This window comes from Bombina bombina, chromosome 5 (genome assembly GCF_027579735.1).
Source record: "Bombina bombina isolate aBomBom1 chromosome 5, aBomBom1.pri, whole genome shotgun sequence".
NCBI classification, from domain to species: domain Eukaryota; kingdom Metazoa; phylum Chordata; class Amphibia; order Anura; family Bombinatoridae; genus Bombina; species Bombina bombina.
The window spans coordinates 1,013,233,791-1,013,254,596 of NC_069503.1; the positions used below are offsets into that span (position 1 = coordinate 1,013,233,791).

General features: G+C 44.4%; 1 protein-coding gene across 1 annotated transcript in view; it reads right to left on the reverse strand.

Annotated features, from left to right (window-relative positions):
• The window catches only part of UBR5 (ubiquitin protein ligase E3 component n-recognin 5), an 877,374-nt gene that overhangs the window by 623,861 nt on the left and 232,707 nt on the right, over positions 1 to 20,806 (reverse strand). Inside the window, exons 9-10 of the mRNA XM_053715922.1 lie at positions 17,512 to 17,666; positions 9,517 to 9,634 (exon numbers count right to left, since the gene is read on the reverse strand). Of these exons, the coding sequence (XP_053571897.1) occupies positions 9,517 to 9,634; positions 17,512 to 17,666 (273 nt within the window). The remainder of the gene's footprint in view (positions 1 to 9,516; positions 9,635 to 17,511; positions 17,667 to 20,806) is intronic.

The following is a 20,806-nucleotide window of genomic DNA, read 5'->3' on the forward strand; positions in this document are numbered from 1 at the left end:
TGCAGACCAGGATTGGGAGAGACTAACTGTCCTAGAAGAGAAAGAGGCTCTCTGTGAGAACACAGAGCCACAGCTGAACAAGAGATCGCGAGCTCCAGCCTCAAAGCAGCAAAGTTGACCTCAAACCATCGTGGGACACCATCCCACAGAGAAATGCAGAAAAAAATTGGCAACAACTCCCATCCAGGAATAAATCCGGACCCTAGATAACATCCAACACCAGCAGCAAATGCAACCAGCTCCAAACCAGACCTCAGGAGGAAAAAGAAAGGGCCTAAGAAGAAAACTAGACACATGGGAGAACAACTCTGACCAATTACTTAAATCTGGCATGCTACCATGAGCCATGACAGAAATACTACATGCTCGGGTTCCAGAACCCCTACACAGCTCCCTTCCTTAAAGAAGGAACACTCCCTGAACTACAGCGTCCTAGTACCAGAATCCAGCCCCCATGACATCTTGCACTCAAGGAAGAGAAAAAACATAATTTATGCTTACCTGATAAATTTCTCTTGTAGTGTAGTCAGTCCACGGGTCATCCATTACTTATGGGATTATATCTCTTCCCCAACAGGAAGTTGCAAGAGGATCACCCAAGCAGAGCTGCTATATAGCTCCTCCCCTCACATGTCATATCCAGTCATTCGACCGAAACAAGACGAGAAAGGAGAAACCATAGGGTGCAGTGGTGACTGGAATTTAATTAAAATTTAGATCTGCCTCAAAAGACAGGGCGGGCCGTGGACTGACTACACTACATGAGAAATAAATTTATCAGGTAAGCTTAAATTATGTTTTCTCTTGTTAAGTGTAGTCAGTCCACGGGTCATCCATTACTTATGGGATACCAATACCAAAGCTAAAGTACACGGATGAAGGGAGGGACAAGGCAGGAACTTTAAACGGAAGGAACCACTGCCTGAAGCACCTTTCTCCCAAAAATAGCCTCCGAAGAAGCAAAAGTATCAAATTTGTAAAATTTTGAAAAAGTGTGAAGTGAAGACCAAGTTGCAGCCTTGCAAATCTGTTCAACAGAGGCCTCATTTTTAAAGGCCCAGGTGGAAGCCACAGCTCTCGTAGAATGAGCTGTAATTCTTTTAGGAGGCTGCTGTCCAGCAGTCTCATAGGCTAAACGTATTATGCTACGAAGCCAAAAAGAGAGAGCGGTAGCCGAAGCCTTTTGACCTCTCCTCTGTCCAGAGTAAACGACAAACAGGGAAGACGTTTGACGAAAATCTTTAGTTGCCTGCAAATATAACTTCAGGGCACAGACTACGTCCAGATTATGCAAAAGTCGTTCCTTCTTTGAAGAAGGGTTAGGACACAAAGATGGAACAACAATCTCTTGATTGATACTCCTGTTAGAAACTACCTTAGGTAAGAACCCAGGTTTAGTACGCAGAACTACCTTGTCTGAATGAAAAATCAGATAAGGAGAATCACAATGTAAAGCAGATAACTCAGACTCTTCGAGCCGAGGAAATAGCCATCAAAAACAAAACCTTCCAGGATAACAGCTTGATATCAATGGAATGAAGGGGTTCAAATGGAACGCCTTGCAGAACGTTAAGAACTAAGTTTAAGCTCCACGACGGAGCAACAGTCTTAAACACAGGCTTAATCCTAGCCAAAGCCTGACAAAAAGCCTGAACGTCTGGAACTTCTGCCAGACGTTTGTGTAGAAGAATAGACAGAGCAGAAATCTGTCCCTTTAACGAACTAGCAGATAAGCCCTTTTCTAAACCCTCTTGTAGAAAAGACAATATCCTAGGAATCCTAACCTTACTCCATGAGTAACTCTTGGATTCGCACCAACATAAATATTTACTCCATATCTTATGGTAAATTCTTCTGGTAACAGGTTTCCTAGCCTGTATTAAAGTATCAATAACCGACTCAGAGAAGCCACGCTTTGATAGAATAAAGCGTTCAATCTCCATGCAGTCGGCCTCAGAGAAATTAGATTTGGATGGTTGAAAGGACCTTGAATTAGAAGGTCCTGCCTCAGAGGCAGAGACCATGGTGGACAGGACGACATGTCCACTAGGTCTGCATACCAGGTCCTGCGTGGCCACGCAGGTGCTATCAGAATCACCGATGCTCTCTCCTGTTTGATCTTGGCAATCAGTCGAGGAAGCATCGGAAATGGTGGAAACACATAAGCCATGTTGAAGACCCAAGGTGCTGTCAGAGCATCTATCAGCACCGCTCCCGGGTCCCTGGACCTGGATCCATAACTAGGAAGCTTGGCGTTCCGGCGAGACGCCATGAGATCCAGATCTGGTTTGCCCCAACGATGAGTCAGTTGAGCGAAGACCTCCGGATGAAGTTCCCACTCCCCCGGATGAAAAGTCTGGCGACTTAGAAAATCCGCCTCCCAGTTCTCCACGCCTGGGATGTAGATCGCTGACAGGTGGCAAGAGTGAGACTCTGCCCAGCGAATTATCTTTGAGACTTCCAACATCGCTAGGGAACTTCTGGTTCCCCCTTGATGGTTGATGTAAGCCACAGTCGTGATGTTGTCCGACTGAAATCTGATGAACCTCAGAGTTGCTAACTGAGGTCAAGCTAGAAGAGCATTGAATACTGCTCTTAACTCCAGAATATTTATTGGGAGGAGTTTCTCCTCCTGAGTCCATGATACCTGAGCTTTCAGGGAAATCCAGACTGCACCCCAACCTAGAAGGCTGGCGTCTGTTGTTACAATCGTCCAATCTGGCCTGCGAAAGGTCATCCCCTTGGACAGATGGGGCCGAGAAAGCCACCATAGAAGAGATTCTCTGGTCTCTTGATCCAGATTTAACCGAGGGGACAAATCTGAGTAATCCCCATTCCACTGACTTAGCATGCACAATTGCAGCGGTCTGAGATGCAGGCGCGCAAATGGTACTATGTCCATTGCCGCTACCATTAAGCCGATTACTTCCATGCACTGAGCTACTGACGGGTGTGGAATGGAATGAAGGGCACGGCAAGCATTTAGAAGTCTTGATAACCTGGCCTCAGTCAGGTAAATTCTCATCTCTACAGAATCTATAAGAGTCCCTAGGAAGGGAACCCTTGTAAGTGGTAATAGAGAACTCTTTTCCACGTTCACCTTCCAACCATGCAAACTCAGAAATGCCAGAACTATCTCTGTATGAGACTTGGCGGTTTGAAAACTTGATGCTTGTATCAGAATGTCGTCTAGGTACGGAGCTACCGCTATGCCTCGCGGTCTTAGTACCGCCAGAAGTGCGCCCAGAACCTTTGTAAAGATTCTTGGAGCCGTAGCTAACCCGAAGGGAAGAGCTACAAACTGGTAATGCCTGTCTAGGAAGGCAAATCTTAGGTACTGATAATGATCCTTGTGAATCAGTATGTGAAGGTAGGCATCCTTTAAGTCCACTGTGGTCATGTACTGACCCTCTTGGATCATGGGTAGGATGGTTCGAATAGTTTCCATTTTGAATGATGGAACTCTTAGGAATTTGTTTAGGATTTTTAAGTCCAAGATTGGTCTGAAGGTTCCCTCTTTCTTGGGAACCACAAATAGATTTGAATAGAATCCTTGCCCGTGTTCCGTCCGCGGAACTGGGTGGATCACCCCCATTAGTAAGAGGTCTTGTACACAGCGTAGAAACGCCTCTTTCTTAATTTGGTTTGCTGATAACCTTGAAAGATGAAATCTCCCTTGTGGAGGAGAAGCTTTGAAGTCCAGAAGATATCCCTGAGATATGATCTCCAACGCCCAGGGATCCTGGACATCTCTTGCCCAAGCCTGGGCAAAGAGAGAAAGTCTGCCCCCCACTAGATCCGTTTCCGGATAGGGGGCCCTCTCTTCATGCTGTCTTAGGGGCAGCAGCAGGTTTTCTGGCCTGCTTGCCCTTGTTCCAGGACTGGTTAGTTTTCCAGCCCTGTCTGTAACGAGCAACAGCTCCTTCCTGTTTTGGAGCGGAGGAAGTTGATGCTGCTCCTGCCTTGAGGTTACGAAAGGCACGAAAATTAGACAGTTTGGCCTTTGATTTGGCCCTGTCCTGAGGTAGAGCATGGCCCTTACCTCCCGTAATGTCATCGATAATTTCTTTCAAGCCGGGCCCGAATAAGGTCTGCCCTTTGAAAGGAATATTAAGCGATTTAGAAGTCACGTCAGCTGACCAGGATTTAAGCCATAGCGCTCTGCGCGCTTGGATGGCGAATCCCGGAGTTCTTAGCCATAAGTTTGGTTAAATGTACGACGGCATCAGAAACAAATGCGTTAGCTAGCTTAAGTGCTTTAAGCTTGTTCATAATTTCATCCAATGGAGCTGTGCGAATGGCCTCTTCCAGAGACTCAAACCAGAATGCCGCCGCAGCAGTTACAGGCACAATGCATGCAAGGGGCTGTAAGATAAAACCTTGTTGAACAAACATTTTCTTAAGGTAACCTAATTTTTTATCCATTGGATCTGAAAAAGCACAACTATCCTCCACCGGGATAGTGGTACGCTTAGCCAAAGTAGAAACTGCTCCCTCCACCTTAGGGACCGTCTGACATAAGTCCCGTGTGGTGGCGTCTATTGGAAACATTTTCCTAAATATAGGAGGGGGGGAAAAAAGGCACACCGGGTCTATCCCACTCCTTGCTAATAATTTCTGTAAGCCTCTTAGGTATAGGAAAAACGTCAGTACACACCGGTACCGCATAGTATCTATCCAGCCTACATAATTTCTCTGGAATTGCAACCGTGTTACAATCATTCAGAGCCGCTAATACCTCCCCTAGCAATACGCAGAGGTTCTCAAGCTTAAATTTAAAATTAGAAATCTCTGAATCCAGTCTCCCTGGATCAGATCCGTCACCCACAGAATGAAGCTCTCCGTCCTCCTGTTCTGCAAATAGTGACGCAGTATCGGACATGGCTCTCCCATCAGCACGCTCTGTCCTTAACCCAGAGCAATCGCGCTTGCCTCTTAATTCTGGCAATTTAGATAATACTTCTGTCATAACAGTAGCCATGTCTTGCAAAGTGATTTGTATGGGCCTCTCTGATGTACTTGGCGCCACAATATCACGCACCTCCTGAGCGGGAGGCGAAGGTACTGACACGTGAGGAGAGTTAGTCGGCATAACTTCCCCCTCGTTGTCTGGTGATAATTTCCTTACATGTAAAGATTGACTTTTATTTAAAGTGACATCAATGCATTTAGTACATAAATTTCTATGGGGCTCCACATTGGCCTTCAAACATAGTGAACAAAGAGATTCATCTGAGTCAGACATGTTTAAACAGACTAGCAATGAGACTAGCAAGCTTGGAAAATACTTTCAAATAAATTTACAAGCAATATAAAAAACGCTACTGCGCCTTTAAGAAGCACAAAAAGCTGTCACAGTTGAAATAACAATGAACCAAATTAGTTATAGCAACCAAATTTTCACAGTAAATGAATTAAGTTAGCAAAGGATTGCACCCACCAGCAAAAGGATGATTAACCCCTTAGTACCCAAAAATCGGATAACAATTTAACGTTTTTATCACAGTCAAACACACTGTCACAGGACTGCTGTGACTGATTACCTCCCTCAAAATGAATTTTGAAGACCCCTGAGCTCCCTAGAGACGTCCTGGATCATGGAGGATTTTTACTGCGCAAAAAAGCGCTAAAATAGGCCCCTCCCACTCATATTACAACAGTGGGGAAGCTCAGTTAACTGTTTCTATGCAGAAAACAAAGATAGCCATGTGGTAAAAATCATGCAGTACCTCACAAAAAACGATTAACATGCTAGTAAACGTTTTAAAAGCTATGAAGTGTTATTAATAAGCCTGCTACCAGTCGCTTTTACTGCAGTTAAGGCTCATACATTACTTCAGTATTAACAGTATTTTCTGAGTCAAATTCCATTCCCTAGAAAAATACTTCAGTGTACACACACTCATCAGCCTGATACCAGTCGCTACCACTGCATTTAAGGCTGAACTTACATTACATTGGTATTAGCAGTATTTTCTCAGTCAATTCCATTCCTTAGAAAAATAATTTACTGCACATACCTCGTTTGCAGGGGGGCCCTGCATGCTATTCCCCTTTTCTGAAGTTACCTCACTCCTCAGAATGTATGAGAACAGCCAGTGGATCTTAGTTACGTCTGCTAAGATCATAGAAAACGCAGGCAGATTCTTCTTCTAATGCTGCCTGAGAACAAACAGAACACTCCGGTGCCATTTAAAATAACAAACTTTTGATTGAAGAAATAAACTAAGTTTAAAAACACCACAGACCTCTCACAATGACCTATCTTTAGTTAGGTTGCAAGAGAATGACTGGATATGACATGTGAGTGGAGGAGCTATATAGCAGCTCTGCTTGGGTGATCCTCTTGCAACTTCCTGTTGGGGAAGAGATATAATCCCATAAGTAATGGATGACCCGTGGACTGACTACACTTAACAAGAGAAATCCCTCAGAACGAGAAGATAAGGACTCTCGGGGCATCAATGGATACTGAAACACTTCCAAAATCTCCCTAAGGGAGGGCAAATGCAAGGGAAATCACTTCCCCAGCTTTAGGAATGGCAAGAGGAAATAGTAAAACTGTAAAAACAATATCAAGAGTGAAGAACCATTCGGCCATTACCGCAAGCTCAGTTGAGACAAACAACCACAAGCCCACCTCAAAAAGGTGCAATAGCTGCCCCCTGACGTCACTGTAAGATCCCCTCCAGAGCAGCAAAACTAACCCTCAGGCAGTTACCAAATCTCCCATGAGAGACAAAACCAATCCCCCTGAAGGGACAAGCGGAGGTTTCAAAACCTAAGGGTTGAAACTGAACCGCCCAGACACGAATCCAGAAATCCGGACCCCGAAATCTCAGACAAGAGACATGGCCATAAGCCAGACCCCCAGAAAACCGTGACTGGCCGTATTCTCTGACCCCTTGAGGAACCAACGAGTTGCCTCATACGGAGAAGTGCACCTCGGTAGTGTATCCCACATCCCAACGTCCTTGGACATCGGACGCTCGCAAGAGACTCAGACCAAAGAGCATAGCAAGTCATCTTGACAGGCCTAAGATGATGACAACCAGCACCCGGAGGTGAATCCAGAAAGCTAGATAACCTAGAGGTTCGAAGGGCAACACCACAAAGTCCAGAGACCACAGGGTTTACAAGGGACACAGCTCCGAACAAGCCTCCTAGCCTGAGAAAACGATATAATCTCTAAAGATCCATACAGGATCAGCCTCCCGGAAATCCCTGTACCGCACAAGGAATAACGATAGAAGCCCCACAACTCCTGGCAGACAAGCTGACCAGGGGCGATTGTCGGGGGAATAACCCAAGCCCCTGCACTACAAAATTATAAGAGGGTGCAAGATACTGAAAAGGAAGGAAGATATACCCGAACTTCCAGACGCAGATGACCAGACCACTCAAGAAGGGAAAAAAGCAGCCCCAGCAACCTTGAGAGGTACCTGCGACTAGGCCACAAGAACAGACATCCAGAAGATACCAAGAGTGAAAACGAAAATCGCCATCCAAACTGGTACCCCAAATGTCCCGAGGTCATCCAAACCATTTGGGAATGGAGAACTTCGGTTCCGAGGCCAAAAGACTTCCAGAACCCACGATTAAGCCTTAGCAGGATCCAAACCTGGAACCCCCTCAACATTAGAAATGGTAAAGAGGACCGATACAGCCCCCCGACACTCTGTCCACTTAGCAACGAAGAACAGGTTGAAGTCTAAGACGAACTCCCCCCAGAATGGAAAGGCAACAAGAAAAACATCAAACACATACTAACCGGATCAAATTAAATGAAGGCAGCACTCGTGGATGAACGCCCATTCTCCTTAGCTCAGAACTGGAACAGATACTTAAAAGAAAAATAAAATGGAGACGTCAAGGAGATTGGCTTCATCCCCATACGTCTAACCCAGTTTGCCGTCCGGCACAGAAGACAGAGAATCCCTCAACACATTAGGACTGGGATCCTCCAGCAGCGCCAAAACAGGTCTTAGTAGGTCTATAACGGAAGGCAAAATGATCCCCTGCCGGATTGATGGATGACCCCGGCCCCGAGGGTGGAGCCGCTGAAGCCTCAGAGGCCATCGCTTCCCCAGAAGGCCGAACTGACTCAGGCGAACCCACGCCTGACAAACCCTGGTTAACAGAACACGGACAGTATCTTAAAAATACCTCTCTTGGAAGATCTATAATGTACCAGCGCCATAGATAAGGCCATGCAGAACCGTGCTGTAACCTCTGGAGGAAACATGCCACCCTCCGGAGGAGTAATGGCCCTAGGGACACCTGCTTGGGTAGCAAAAGAAGGTTCTGGGGCACCCGCCTCACAGGACATGGAATCCTCAGGAGAAGATGGCTCAACGCACTCTAAGTTCCCTGATTCGGGGGAAGAGAGTACTCTAGAACGGCAATCTGAACATAACTGATGGGCATGGATAACCTGAGGGTGAAGCCCTTTCATACTCTTCGCAAGACGTATACTCCGAATCGGAGATAAAAAAAGATAGAAAAAAAAAAATCAGAATCCTCCATAACTTGGAGATTGCAATTATGGACAAACACTAAACGGCATCTTACACCCCAATGGCTGGGGCACTCACCACCTCCTGAGACCTAGACAACGAACGCGCAGACTCGTTCCGTCGCCACACGGTCAGGGTACGGAAATGGAAAATACACACCCAGTCACAAGGTACACCATGTAAGCCAAAAAAAAGGCACACCAGTCCATAGGACTGCGCAGTCTGATGAATAAGGCTGTTATGTTCCGAATAGCCATGAGCCTGAGCATCACTACACAGTAGCAGACAGAATCACAAAACATGATTAAAGTCCCCCCTGTTCAACAACCCCCCCCTCAGGAGATATTAACCCTTGATTCCATAAGATAAAGGAGTCCCACTGGGACCATGACTTTTTCATTAACATTACATTCACATATTGAAATAAACTGAAACCAGAATCTAAGCCGTGGAACAGGAACACAGCCTCGCTTCTGACATGGACTTCAGTGAATAAAGGCAGGCAACAAAACTCGTCAACGCTAATTGCCCAGGAGCTGTTAACATGAGTCGGGATGGTTTCGCAGAAAGACTCTCCCTGCATCTTCGGCCTCTAACATTCATCCATGCTCTCACTGACTGGATTACTTAAAGCTCCAGTCCCATTTGTAAGAGTACTACCCTCCACCATGAGAGCCTATCTTCAATCTTCTGACACTCCTCTGCCAACCTTCAGTGACGAAAGGCAAAGAATGACTGGGTGATGAGGGGGGTATTTAAGCCTTTGGCTGGGGTGTCTTTGCCTCCTGGTGGCCAGGTTCTGAATTCCCAAAAGTAATGAATGCAGCTGTGGACTCTTCACGTTTAAGAAGAAAACAAGCACTTTAGGTTTCATGTCCATTTAATACAAGTGATCAATGACCTCAGTACTATAAAACACACTGTCGGTGGCGATTTCTGAACGGAACCTGTAGAGTGACCAAAATAAATAAACTTAAATTTCAATTGATATAAGTCTTACCTGAGTGCCAACTGTGATATTTGGTAAGGAGGAAATGCCAGCATTTGACTTAGGTTTTTTATTTTTTGCTCTAGCTTTTTCAAGCATTTTTTTCCTCTGACTGAATGGAACAACACCCCTAAGGGAAAAAGAAAAAAAAATGGTGTGAACACATATAAAAAGGGATTTTTACAGTTATTTCTGAAACAATTATTGATTAGTTTTCAAAGTATTTTTTGTGGATGGTTATGACTGGAAATAGGATCAACTCTTTAAGAGGGTTAAACATACAGTCTTGATAAAGGCCTACCGGGCTGAAACGCGTAGATTTGCTCATTTGTATACTCTCTGCGGGAACTTTGGTTATAGTAGGTGAGGTGCATTAAAGCCGTTTACGTTATTTAAGCAGTGTATACATATGCTTAATTCCTCACCCAGGATCTATATACCTAGTTTTCACCAACCTCAACTATTGATTTCCAATTTAAACGGATTTTCAGCTTATGACCTTCAACACCGGAACAGGTAATAGGATATGGGCTGCCAGCAAATACCTCGGCCCCAGGACTTACCTGCAGCTTTGCATAAGCACTACAAAATACATCATGATGCAGCAGGAATTGGCAACTTTGCAGCCTTAACATATAAAAATTATCGCTTGCCATCCACTCCGTATTGGAAATCTTCACCGCATTGGATACCTTCACCTTTGAGCTCCGCATCACATTTCCTTAACAGACGGGACTTCCCATTAATTAAGGACAGTAATCCTAAACACTCAGTTACGGTAAACATTACCAATCTAATTGGAAGTGAACTGTTTTCTCCCTTTGTGGCTCAATTGATATTGAACTGAGTTACGATCACTTACTAATTTATTTGTTCCTTTCCATTGCATGTACTACATGTTTTTAAATTGATGTCCTTGTATATTTGGTGCCGGCACCCCTTACGTTGTACAAACAGATTTTCCATTTTTATTTTTATTTGCACAAATCATTAAATTTTTAATGATTTAAACACCATTTTATCCAGTTGTATCAGTGAGGTTATACAAACAATACGCTGAATGTACATTCATTACACCTATCTTCACGATTAGTTCAAAAGTTATTTAACAAATACTTTTATCGTTCTCCAATTTTATCCGAGACATTTTATTTTGTCTTTAGAGTCCTAAGATCACACCAATTTGATGTGATCACCCGACACATTGTTAGTCATTCAAATTTGATACCTTGTACATATACACCGAGTACCATATATTTTAGTAATATTAATTACATTGCCCTATCTCTAAGCTTTGAATAGCGCTACCCAAACATACATTTTTTCGTTTCTCCTATTTTTGGTTGGTCTCAGGAGATATTCCAACCTGTTGGGTCAGCTTTTTAGAGACAGAGAGTGTTAGTATCTTTAACTACCCCGCTTTTTCCTTAAACATACAGTCCGTAATGCAAAGATTACATATGTTAACATATCGGCGCATCCAATTTTTACATAATCCCCAATTTATTATAGATTTTAAAAAATGTGTTCAAACAAGCCATAGACTGATTTTATTTATATATAAAAAAAAACCTCACCTGTGCACTAGTTCAGATATCACGAAAAACAGAATTTATGTTTACCTGAAAAATTTCTTTCTCCAACGGTGTGTCCGGTCCACGGCGTCATCCTTACTTGTGGGATATTCTCTTCCCCAACAGGAAATGGCAAAGAGCCCAGCAAAGCTGGTCACATGATCCCTCCTAGGCTCCGCCTACCCCAGTCATTCGACCGACGTTAAGGAGGAATAATAGCATAGGAGAAACCATATGGTACCGTGGTGACTGTAGTTAAAGAAAATAAATTATCAGACCTGATTAAAAAACCAGGGCGGGCCGTGGACCGGACACACCGTTGGAGAAAGAAATTTATCAGGTAAACATAAATTCTGTTTTCTCCAACATAGGTGTGTCCGGTCCACGGCGTCATCCTTACTTGTGGGAACCAATACCAAAGCTTTAGGACACGGATGAAGGGAGGGAGCAAATCAGGTCACCTAAATGGAAGGCACCACGGCTTGCAAAACCTTTCTCCCAAAAATAGCCTCAGAAGAAGCAAAAGTATCAAACTTGTAAAATTTGGTAAAAGTGTGCAGTGAAGACCAAGTCGCTGCCCTACATATCTGATCAACAGAAGCCTCGTTCTTGAAGGCCCATGTGGAAGCCACAGCCCTAGTGGAATGAGCCGTGATTCTTTCGGGAGGCTGCCGTCCGGCAGTCTCGTAAGCCAATCTGATGATGCTTTTAATCCAAAAAGAGAGAGAGGTAGAAGTTGCTTTTTGACCTCTCCTTTTACCTGAATAAACAACAAACAGGGAAGATGTTTGTCTAAAATCCTTTGTAGCATCTAAATAGAATTTTAGAGCGCGAACAACATCCAAATTGTGCAACAAGCGTTCCTTCTTTGAAACTGGTTTCGGACACAGAGAAGGTACGATAATCTCCTGGTTAATGTTTTTGTTAGAAACAACTTTTGGAAGAAAACCAGGTTTAGTACGTAAAACCACCTTATCTGCATGGAACACCAGATAAGGAGGAGAACACTGCAGAGCAGATAATTCTGAAACTCTTCTAGCAGAAGAAATTGCAACTAAAAACAAAACTTTCCAAGATAATAACTTAATATCAACGGAATGCAAGGGTTCAAACGGAACCCCCTGAAGAACTGAAAGAACTAGATTGAGACTCCAAGGAGGAGTCAAAGGTTTGTAAACAGGCTTGATTCTAACCAGAGCCTGAACAAAGGCTTGAACATCTGGCACAGCTGCCAGTTTTTTGTGAAGTAACACCGACAAGGCAGAAATCTGTCCCTTCAGGGAACTTGCCGATAATCCTTTTTCCAATCCTTCTTGAAGGAAGGATAGAATCCTAGGAATCTTAACCTTGTCCCAAGGGAATCCTTTAGATTCACACCAACAGATATATTTTTTCCAAATTTTGTGGTAAATCTTTCTAGTTACAGGCTTTCTGGCCTGAACAAGAGTATCGATAACAGAATCTGAGAAACCTCGCTTCGATAAAATCAAGCGTTCAATCTCCAAGCAGTCAGCTGGAGTGAAACCAGATTCGGATGTTCGAACGGACCCTGAACAAGAAGGTCTCGTCTCAAAGGTAGCTTCCAAGGTGGAGCCGATGACATATTCACCAGATCTGCATACCAAGTCCTGCGTGGCCACGCAGGAGCTATCAAGATCACCGACGCCCTCTCCTGATTGATCCTGGCTACCAGCCTGGGGATGAGAGGAAACGGCGGGAACACATAAGCTAGTTTGAAGGTCCAAGGTGCTACTAGTGCATCCACTAGAGCCGCCTTGGGATCCCTGGATCTGGACCCGTAGCAAGGAACTTTGAAGTTCTGACGAGAGGCCATCAGATCCATGTCTGGAATGCCCCAAAGTTGAGTGACTTGGGCAAAGATTTCCGGATGGAGTTCCCACTCCCCCGGATGCAATGTCTGACGACTCAGAAAATCCGCTTCCCAATTTTCCACTCCCGGGATGTGGATAGCAGACAGGTGGCAGGAGTGAGACTCCGCCCATAGAATAATCTTGGTCACTTCTTCCATCGCTAGGGAACTCCTTGTTCCCCCCTGATGGTTGATGTACGCAACAGTCGTCATGTTGTCTGATTGAAACCGTATGAACTTGGTCCTCGCTAGCTGAGGCCAAGCCTTGAGAGCATTGAATATCGCTCTCAGTTCCAGAATATTTATCGGTAGAAGAGATTCTTCCCGAGACCAAAGACCCTGAGCTTTCAGGGATCCCCAGACCGCGCCCCAGCCCATCAGACTGGCGTCGGTCGTGACAATGACCCACTCTGGTCTGTGGAATGTCATCCCTCGTGACAGGTTGTCCAGGGACAGCCACCAACGGAGTGAGTCTCTGGTCCTCTGATTTACTTGTATCTTTGGAGACAAGTCTGTATAGTCCCCATTCCACTGACTGAGCATGCACAGTTGCAATGGTCTTAGATGAATGCGCGCAAAAGGAACTATGTCCATTGTCGCTACCATCAACCCGATCACTTCCATGCACTGAGCTACGGAAGGAAGAGGAACGGAATGAAGTATTTGACAAGAGTCCAGAAGCTTTGTCTTTCTGGCCTCTGTTAGAAAAATCCTCATTTCTGAGGAGTCTATAATTGTTCCCAAGAAGGGAACCCTTGTTGACGGGGATAGAGAACTCTTTTCCACGTTCACTTTCCAGCCGTGCGATCTGAGAAAGGCCAGGACGATGTCCGTGTGAGCCTTTGCTCGAGGGAGGGACGACGCTTGAATCAGAATGTCGTCCAGGTAAGGTACAACTGCAATGCCCCTTGGTCTTAGCACAGCTAGAAGGGACCCTAGTACCTTTGTGAAAATCCTTGGAGCAGTGGCTAATCCGAAAGGAAGCGCCACGAACTGGTAATGTTTGTCCAGGAATGCAAACCTTAGGAACCGATGATGTTCCTTGTGGATAGGAATATGTAGATACGCATCCTTTAAATCCACCGTGGTCATGAATTGACCTTCCTGGATGGAAGGAAGGATAGTTCGAATGGTTTCCATCTTGAAAGATGGGACCTTGAGAAATTTGTTTAAGATCTTGAGATCTAGGATTGGTCTGAACGTTCCCTCTTTTTTGGGAACTATGAACAGATTGGAGTAGAACCCCATCCCTTGTTCTCTCAATGGAACAGGATGAATCACTCCCATTTTTAACAGGTCTTCTACACAATGTAAGAACGCCTGTCTTTTTATGTGGTCTGAAGACAACTGAGACCTGTGGAACCTTCCCCTTGGGGGAAGTCCCTTGAATTCCAGAAGATAACCCTGGGAGACTATTTCTAGCGCCCAAGGATCCAGAACATCTCTTGCCCAAGCCTGAGCGAAGAGAGAGAGTCTGCCCCCCACCAGATCCGGTCCCGGATCGGGGGCCGATATTTCATGCTGTCTTGGTAGCAGTGGCAGGTTTCTTTGCCTGCTTTCCCTTGTTCCAGCCTTGCATTGGTCTCCAAGCTGGCTTGGCCTGAGAAGTATTACCCTCTTGCTTAGAGGACGTAGCACCTTGTGCTGGTCCGTTTTTACGAAAGGGACGAAAATTAGGTCTATTTTTTGCCTTGAAAGGCCGATCCTGAGGAAGGGCATGGCCCTTACCCCCAGTGATATCAGAGATAATCTCTTTCAAGTCAGGACCAAACAGCGTTTTCCCCTTGAAAGGAATGTTTAGTAGCTTGTTCTTGGAAGACGCATCAGCCGACCAAGATTTCAACCAAAGCGCTCTGCGCGCCACCATAGCAAACCCAGAATTCTTAGCCGCTAACTTAGCCAATTGCAAAGAGGCGTCTAGAGTGAAAGAATTAGCCAATTTGAGAGCATTGACTCTGTCCATAATCTCCTCATAAGGAGGAGAGTCACTATCGAGCACCTTAATCAGTTCATCAAACCAGAAATATGCGGCTGTAGTGACAGGGACAATGCATGAAATGGGTTGTAGAAGGTAACCCTGCTGAACAAACATCTTTTTAAGCAAACCTTCTAATTTTTTATCCATAGGATCTTTGAAAGCGCAACTATCCTCTATGGGAATAGTGGTGCGTTTGTTTAAAGTAGAAACCGCTCCCTCAACCTTGGGGACTGACTGCCATAAGTCCTTTCTGGGGTCGACCATAGGAAACAATTTTTTAAATATGGGGGGAGGGACGAAAGGAATACCGGGCCTTTCCCATTCTTTATTAACAATGTCCGCCACCCGCTTGGGTATAGGAAAAGCTTCTGGGAGCCCCGGCACCTCTAGGAACTTGTCCATTTTACATAGTTTCTCTGGGATGACCAAATTTTCACAATCATCCAGAGTGGATAATACCTCCTTAAGCAAAATGCGGAGATGTTCCAATTTAAATTTAAAAGTAATCACATCAGATTCAGCCTGCTGAGAAATGTTCCCTAAATCAGTAATTTCTCCCTCAGACAAAACCTCCCTGGCTCCCTCAGATTGGGTTAGGGGCCCTTCAGAGATATTAATATCAGCGTCGTCATGCTCTTCAGTAACTAAAACAGAGCATCCACGCTTACGCTGACAAGGGTTCATTTTGGCTAAAATGTTTTTGACAGAATCATCCATTACAGCCGTTAATTGTTGCATAGTAAGGAGTATTGGCGCGCTAGATGTACTAGGGGCCTCCTGAGTGGGCAAGACTCGTGTAGACGAAGGAGGGAATGATGCAGTACCATGCTTACTCCCCTCACTTGAGGAATCATCTTGGGCATCATTGTCATTATCACATAAATCACATTTATTTAAATGAATAGGAATTCTGGCTTCCCCACATTCAGAACACAGTCTATCTGGTAGTTCAGACATGTTAAACAGGCATAAACTTGATAAGAAAGTACAAAAAACGTTTTGAAATAAAACCGTTACTGTCACTTTAAATTTTAAACTGAACACACTTTATTACTGCAATAGCGAAAAAACATGAAGGAATTGTTCAAAATTCACCAAACTTTCACCACAGTGTCTTAAAGCCTTGAAAATATTGCACACCAAGTTTGGAAGCTTTAACCCTTAAAATAACGGAACCGGAGCCGTTTTAAGCTTTAACCCCTTTACAGTCCCTGGTATCTGCTTTGCTGAGACCCAACCAAACCCAAGGGGAATACGATACCAAATGATGCCTTCAGAAGTCTTTTATCAGTATCAGAGCTCCTCTCACATGCGACTGCATGCCATGCCTCTCAAAAACAAGTGCGCAACACCGGCGCGAAAATGAGACTCTGCCTATGCTTTGGGAAAGCCCCTAAAGAATAAGGTGTCTAAAACAGTGCCTGCCGATATAAATATATCAAAATACCCAGAATAAATGATTCCTCAAGGCTAAATAAGTGTTAATATCAAACGATTTAGCCCAAAAAATGTCTACAGTCTAAATAAGCCCTTGTGAAGCCCTTATTTACAATCGAAATAAACATGGCTTACCGGATCCCATAGGGAAAATGACAGCTTCCAGCATTACATCGTCTTGTTAGAATGTGTCATACCTCAAGCAGCAAAGGACTGCAAACTGTTCCCCCAACTGAAGTTAATGCTCTCAACAGTCCTGTGTGGAACAGCCATGGATTTTAGTTACGGTTGCTAAAATCATTTTCCTCATACAAACAGAATTCTTCATCTCTTTTCTGTTTCTGAGTAAATAGTACGTACCAGCACTATTTGAAAATAACAAACTCTTGATTGAATAATGAAAAACTACAGTTAAACACTAAAAAACTCTAAGCCATCTCCGTGGAGATGTTGCCTGTACAACGGCAAAGAGAATGACTGGGGTAGGCGGAGCCTAGGAGGGATCATGTGACCAGCTTTGCTGGGCTCTTTGCCATTTCCTGTTGGGGAAGAGAATATCCCACAAGTAAGGATGACGCCGTGGACCGGACACACCTATGTTGGAGAAATCTGGCCTGTTAGGGGTACTTGAGGACTGGAGTTGAGAAACACTGCACTAAAGAATAATCTAACTCCAAAGGAAACTTTTTAGGATCACTGTCCTGTGTTCAAAGAATTTACACAATTCTTTTAAGACTTTTTAAAGTGACCATGAAATGATTTTAAAAATTACAGTTTTCAGCAGCTCATGTACAATTTCTAGTATACAGGATGTAAAATAGAAAGCGTGTTAAAAACCATTACCTACAAGGCTCTGATAACCAAGAGCACACTGTAGGAAACGTCTGACAGCTGTGTCAGCCTTATTAGAAGAGTTCCGTTCACACTGACACTGTCCATTATCAGAGCACCCTCCCAGACAACTCTAAGAAGCTCCTGATTAGATAATAGGTGTAGGCAGAAAGTAAATGCTGGGCATTTTGGAGTGCTTAAAATATGCTGTTTCTTACATGTTTGTTATAAAAATGATGGTACTTTTCAAAACAGAGGGGAATAAGGAATATTTAGCCAACGTAACCAGGCATTTTTATTATGGCCCTTTAACTCACCACCAGTAAAGATTATTCTCAAGCTGGGCACATGTATAGAGCGCACAACAATGTAAAGACACAATCTTCTCTCCTTGAAGTTCAGGATAGACTTGGGCAGTATGTTCCAATTTGGAAGCTACAGAACTCAAAGTTTCATCAACCCATGTTGCAACCTAAATAGAGAGAATAATTAATAAAAAATTATGCTTACCAGATAATTTCCTTTCCTTCTTAATATGAGGAGAGTCCAAGGCTTCATTCATTACTTGTGGAAAATAAAGAACCTGGCCACCAGGAAGAGGCAAAGACACCAGAGCCAAAGGCTTAAATACCTCCCCCACTTTCCTCATATCCCAGTCTTTCTGACAAGGGAACAGAGAACAGTAGGAGAAATATCAGGGTATAAAAAGGTGCCAGAAGAACAAAAATGTAGGTCCGAACAATGGAGGAAAAGAAAAAAAACGGGTGGGGGCCGTGGACTCTCTTCATACAGCAGGAAAGAAAATTATCTGGTAAGTATAATTTATGTTTTTCTTCTTAATATGAGGAGAGTCCACAGCTTCATTCATTATTTGTGGGAAACGTATACCCAAGCTCCAGAGGACACAATGAAAACGGGAGGATAAAAGAGAGACGGACTCTATTCTGAGGGCACCACAGCCTGCAAAATTTTTCTCCCAAAAGCTGCGTCAGCCAAAGCAAAAACGTCAAATTTGTAAAATTTTGAAAAAGGTATGCAAGAAGGACCAGGTCGCCGCCCTACAAATCTGCTCCATAGAGGCCTCATTCTTGAAGGCCCAAGAAGAAGCCACAGCTCTAGTTGAATGAGCCGTAATCCTTTGATGAGGCTTATGTCCCGCTGTTTCATATGCTAAGCGGATAATGCTCCTCAACCAAAATAAGGAGGTGGAAGAGGCTTTCTGCCCTCTACGCTTCCCAATATAGACAAACAAGGAAGAAGTCTGTCTAAAATCCTTCGTAGCTTGAACACAGAATTTCAAAGCCCGAACCACATCCAAATTATGAAGTAACCGTTCTTTCGATGAAGGAGGATTAGGAAACAAGGAAGGAACCACAATCTCCTGATTGATGTTACGATCAGAAATGACCTTAGGAAGAAAACCCAACCCAGTACGAAGAGCAGCCTCATCAGCATGAAAAATTAGGTAAGGAGGCTAACATTGCAAGGCCGCCCTCTCAGAAACTCTGCGTGCTGAAGCAATAGCCAGTAGAAAAAGAACCTTCCAAGACAGTAATTTAATGTCACCCGAATGCATAGGCTCAAACGGAGCCCTCTGAAAACTTTAAGAACTAGATTTAAACTCCAAGGAGGAGCGTAGGTCTAAACACAGGCCTAATTCTAGCCAGAGCCTAAACAAAAGACTGATCAGTAAGTTCAGCAAGCCTCTTGTGCATTAACACAGATAGAGCCAAAATCTGTGCCTTTAGGGAACTAGTAGAAAGGCCCTTCTCCATACCATCCTGGAGAAAGGAAAGAATCCTGGAAACCTCGACCTTATGCCAGGGGAATGCATGCTCTTCACACCAGAATAAGTAGGTCCTCCACACCTTATGATAGATGCGACGAGTGACCGGCTTTCGAGCTTGAATGAGTATCAATCACTCTCAGAAAAACCTCTCTTGGCTAGGACTAAGCATTCAATCTCCATGCAGTCAGCCTCAGAGAATCTAGATTCTAATGAACAAAATGACCCTGTTCCAGCAGATCCCTGCGACAAGGTAACCTCCATGGAAGAGATGAGGACATCCCCACCAGGTCCGCAAACCACATTCTTTGCGGCCACTATGGAGCATTTAGTATTGTCGAAGCATGCTCCTGCTTGATGCGGGCCACTACACAAGGGAGAAGTGGTAACGGTGCAAAAATGTAAACTAGACTGAACCTCCAAGGCACTGCTAATGCATTTATCAGCTCTGCCTGAGGATCCCTGGACCGCAACCTGTATCTGGGTAGCTTGGCATTGAGTCGGTATGCCATAAGATCTATCTCCAGCGTCCACCATCTGTTGCAAATCTCCGCAAACACCTCAGGATCAAGATACTTCCCTCATTGCTAGGAAGCACCTTGTTCCCCCTGATGGTTGATGTAAGCCACCGAGGTTATGTTGTCTAATTGGAATTTGATAAACTGGGACGAACCCAGAAGTGGCCAAGCCTTCAGAGCATTGAAGATTGCTCAGAATTCCAAAGTGTTCCAAAGTGTTGATCGGGAGGAGAGATTCCTCTCAAGTCCACAGGCCCTGTGCCTTCCTGGCACCCCAAACGGCTCCCCATCCTGATAGACTTGCGTCCATAGTCACAATCTCCCAGGATGGTCTCAACAAGGATGTCCCTTGGGACAGATGATCTGGATAGAGCCACCAAGAGAGCGAGATTCTCTTGACCGGTTGTCCAGAGAAATGTTGTGACAGATCCGAGTGGTCGCCGTTCCACTGACTCAGCATGCACAGCTGAAGAGGTCCGAGATGGAATCTGACGAATGGGATGTCTATGCTTAACACCATGAGCCCAATTACCTCCATACACCAGGACACAGAGGGCCTTAAGGAGGTCTGTAGGGCAAGATAATTGAAAGTAATTTTGCAACGTCTCTGGTCTGTAAGAAATATCCTCATGGATATGGAATCTATTATCGTACCCAGGAATTCTACCCTGGTACTGGGAACCAGAGAATTCTTTCCTAAGTTAATCTTCCATCTATGAGATCGAAGAAATAGAAGAGCTCTTGAATGTTCCTCTGCCAGCCAACAGGATGGAGCCTGAACCAGGATATCGTCCAAGTATGGCGCTACTGCTATACCTCTGGTTCCCGCCACCATCGTAAAAGACTCTTGAGGCAGTAGCTAGACCAAATGGAAGTGCTGGTCCAGAAACACGAATCTTAAGAACTTGAAGTGATCCTTGTGTATTGGCACATAAAGGTAAGCATCTTTCAAGTTTTTTGTAGTCATGAACTGTCCCTCTTGAACTAAGGGCAGAATGGACCTTATTGTCTCCATCTTGAACGATGGAACCGACAGGAACTTGTTTAAGCATTTTAGGTCCAAAATCGTGAAATGTACCCTCCTTCTTTGGGACCACAAAAAGGTTTGAGTAGTACCGCAGACCTCTCTCTGCTAGAGGTACCGGCACAAATACTCCCAGGGAGGAGAGATCCTTCACGCACCCTAGAAAAGCGTCTCGTTTTTCTGGTCTTGAAGACAGATTTCATAAGAGGAATCTACCCCTGGGTGGATGCGATATGAAACCTATCCTGTATCCCTGAGCGATAACCTCTAGAACCCAAGGGTCT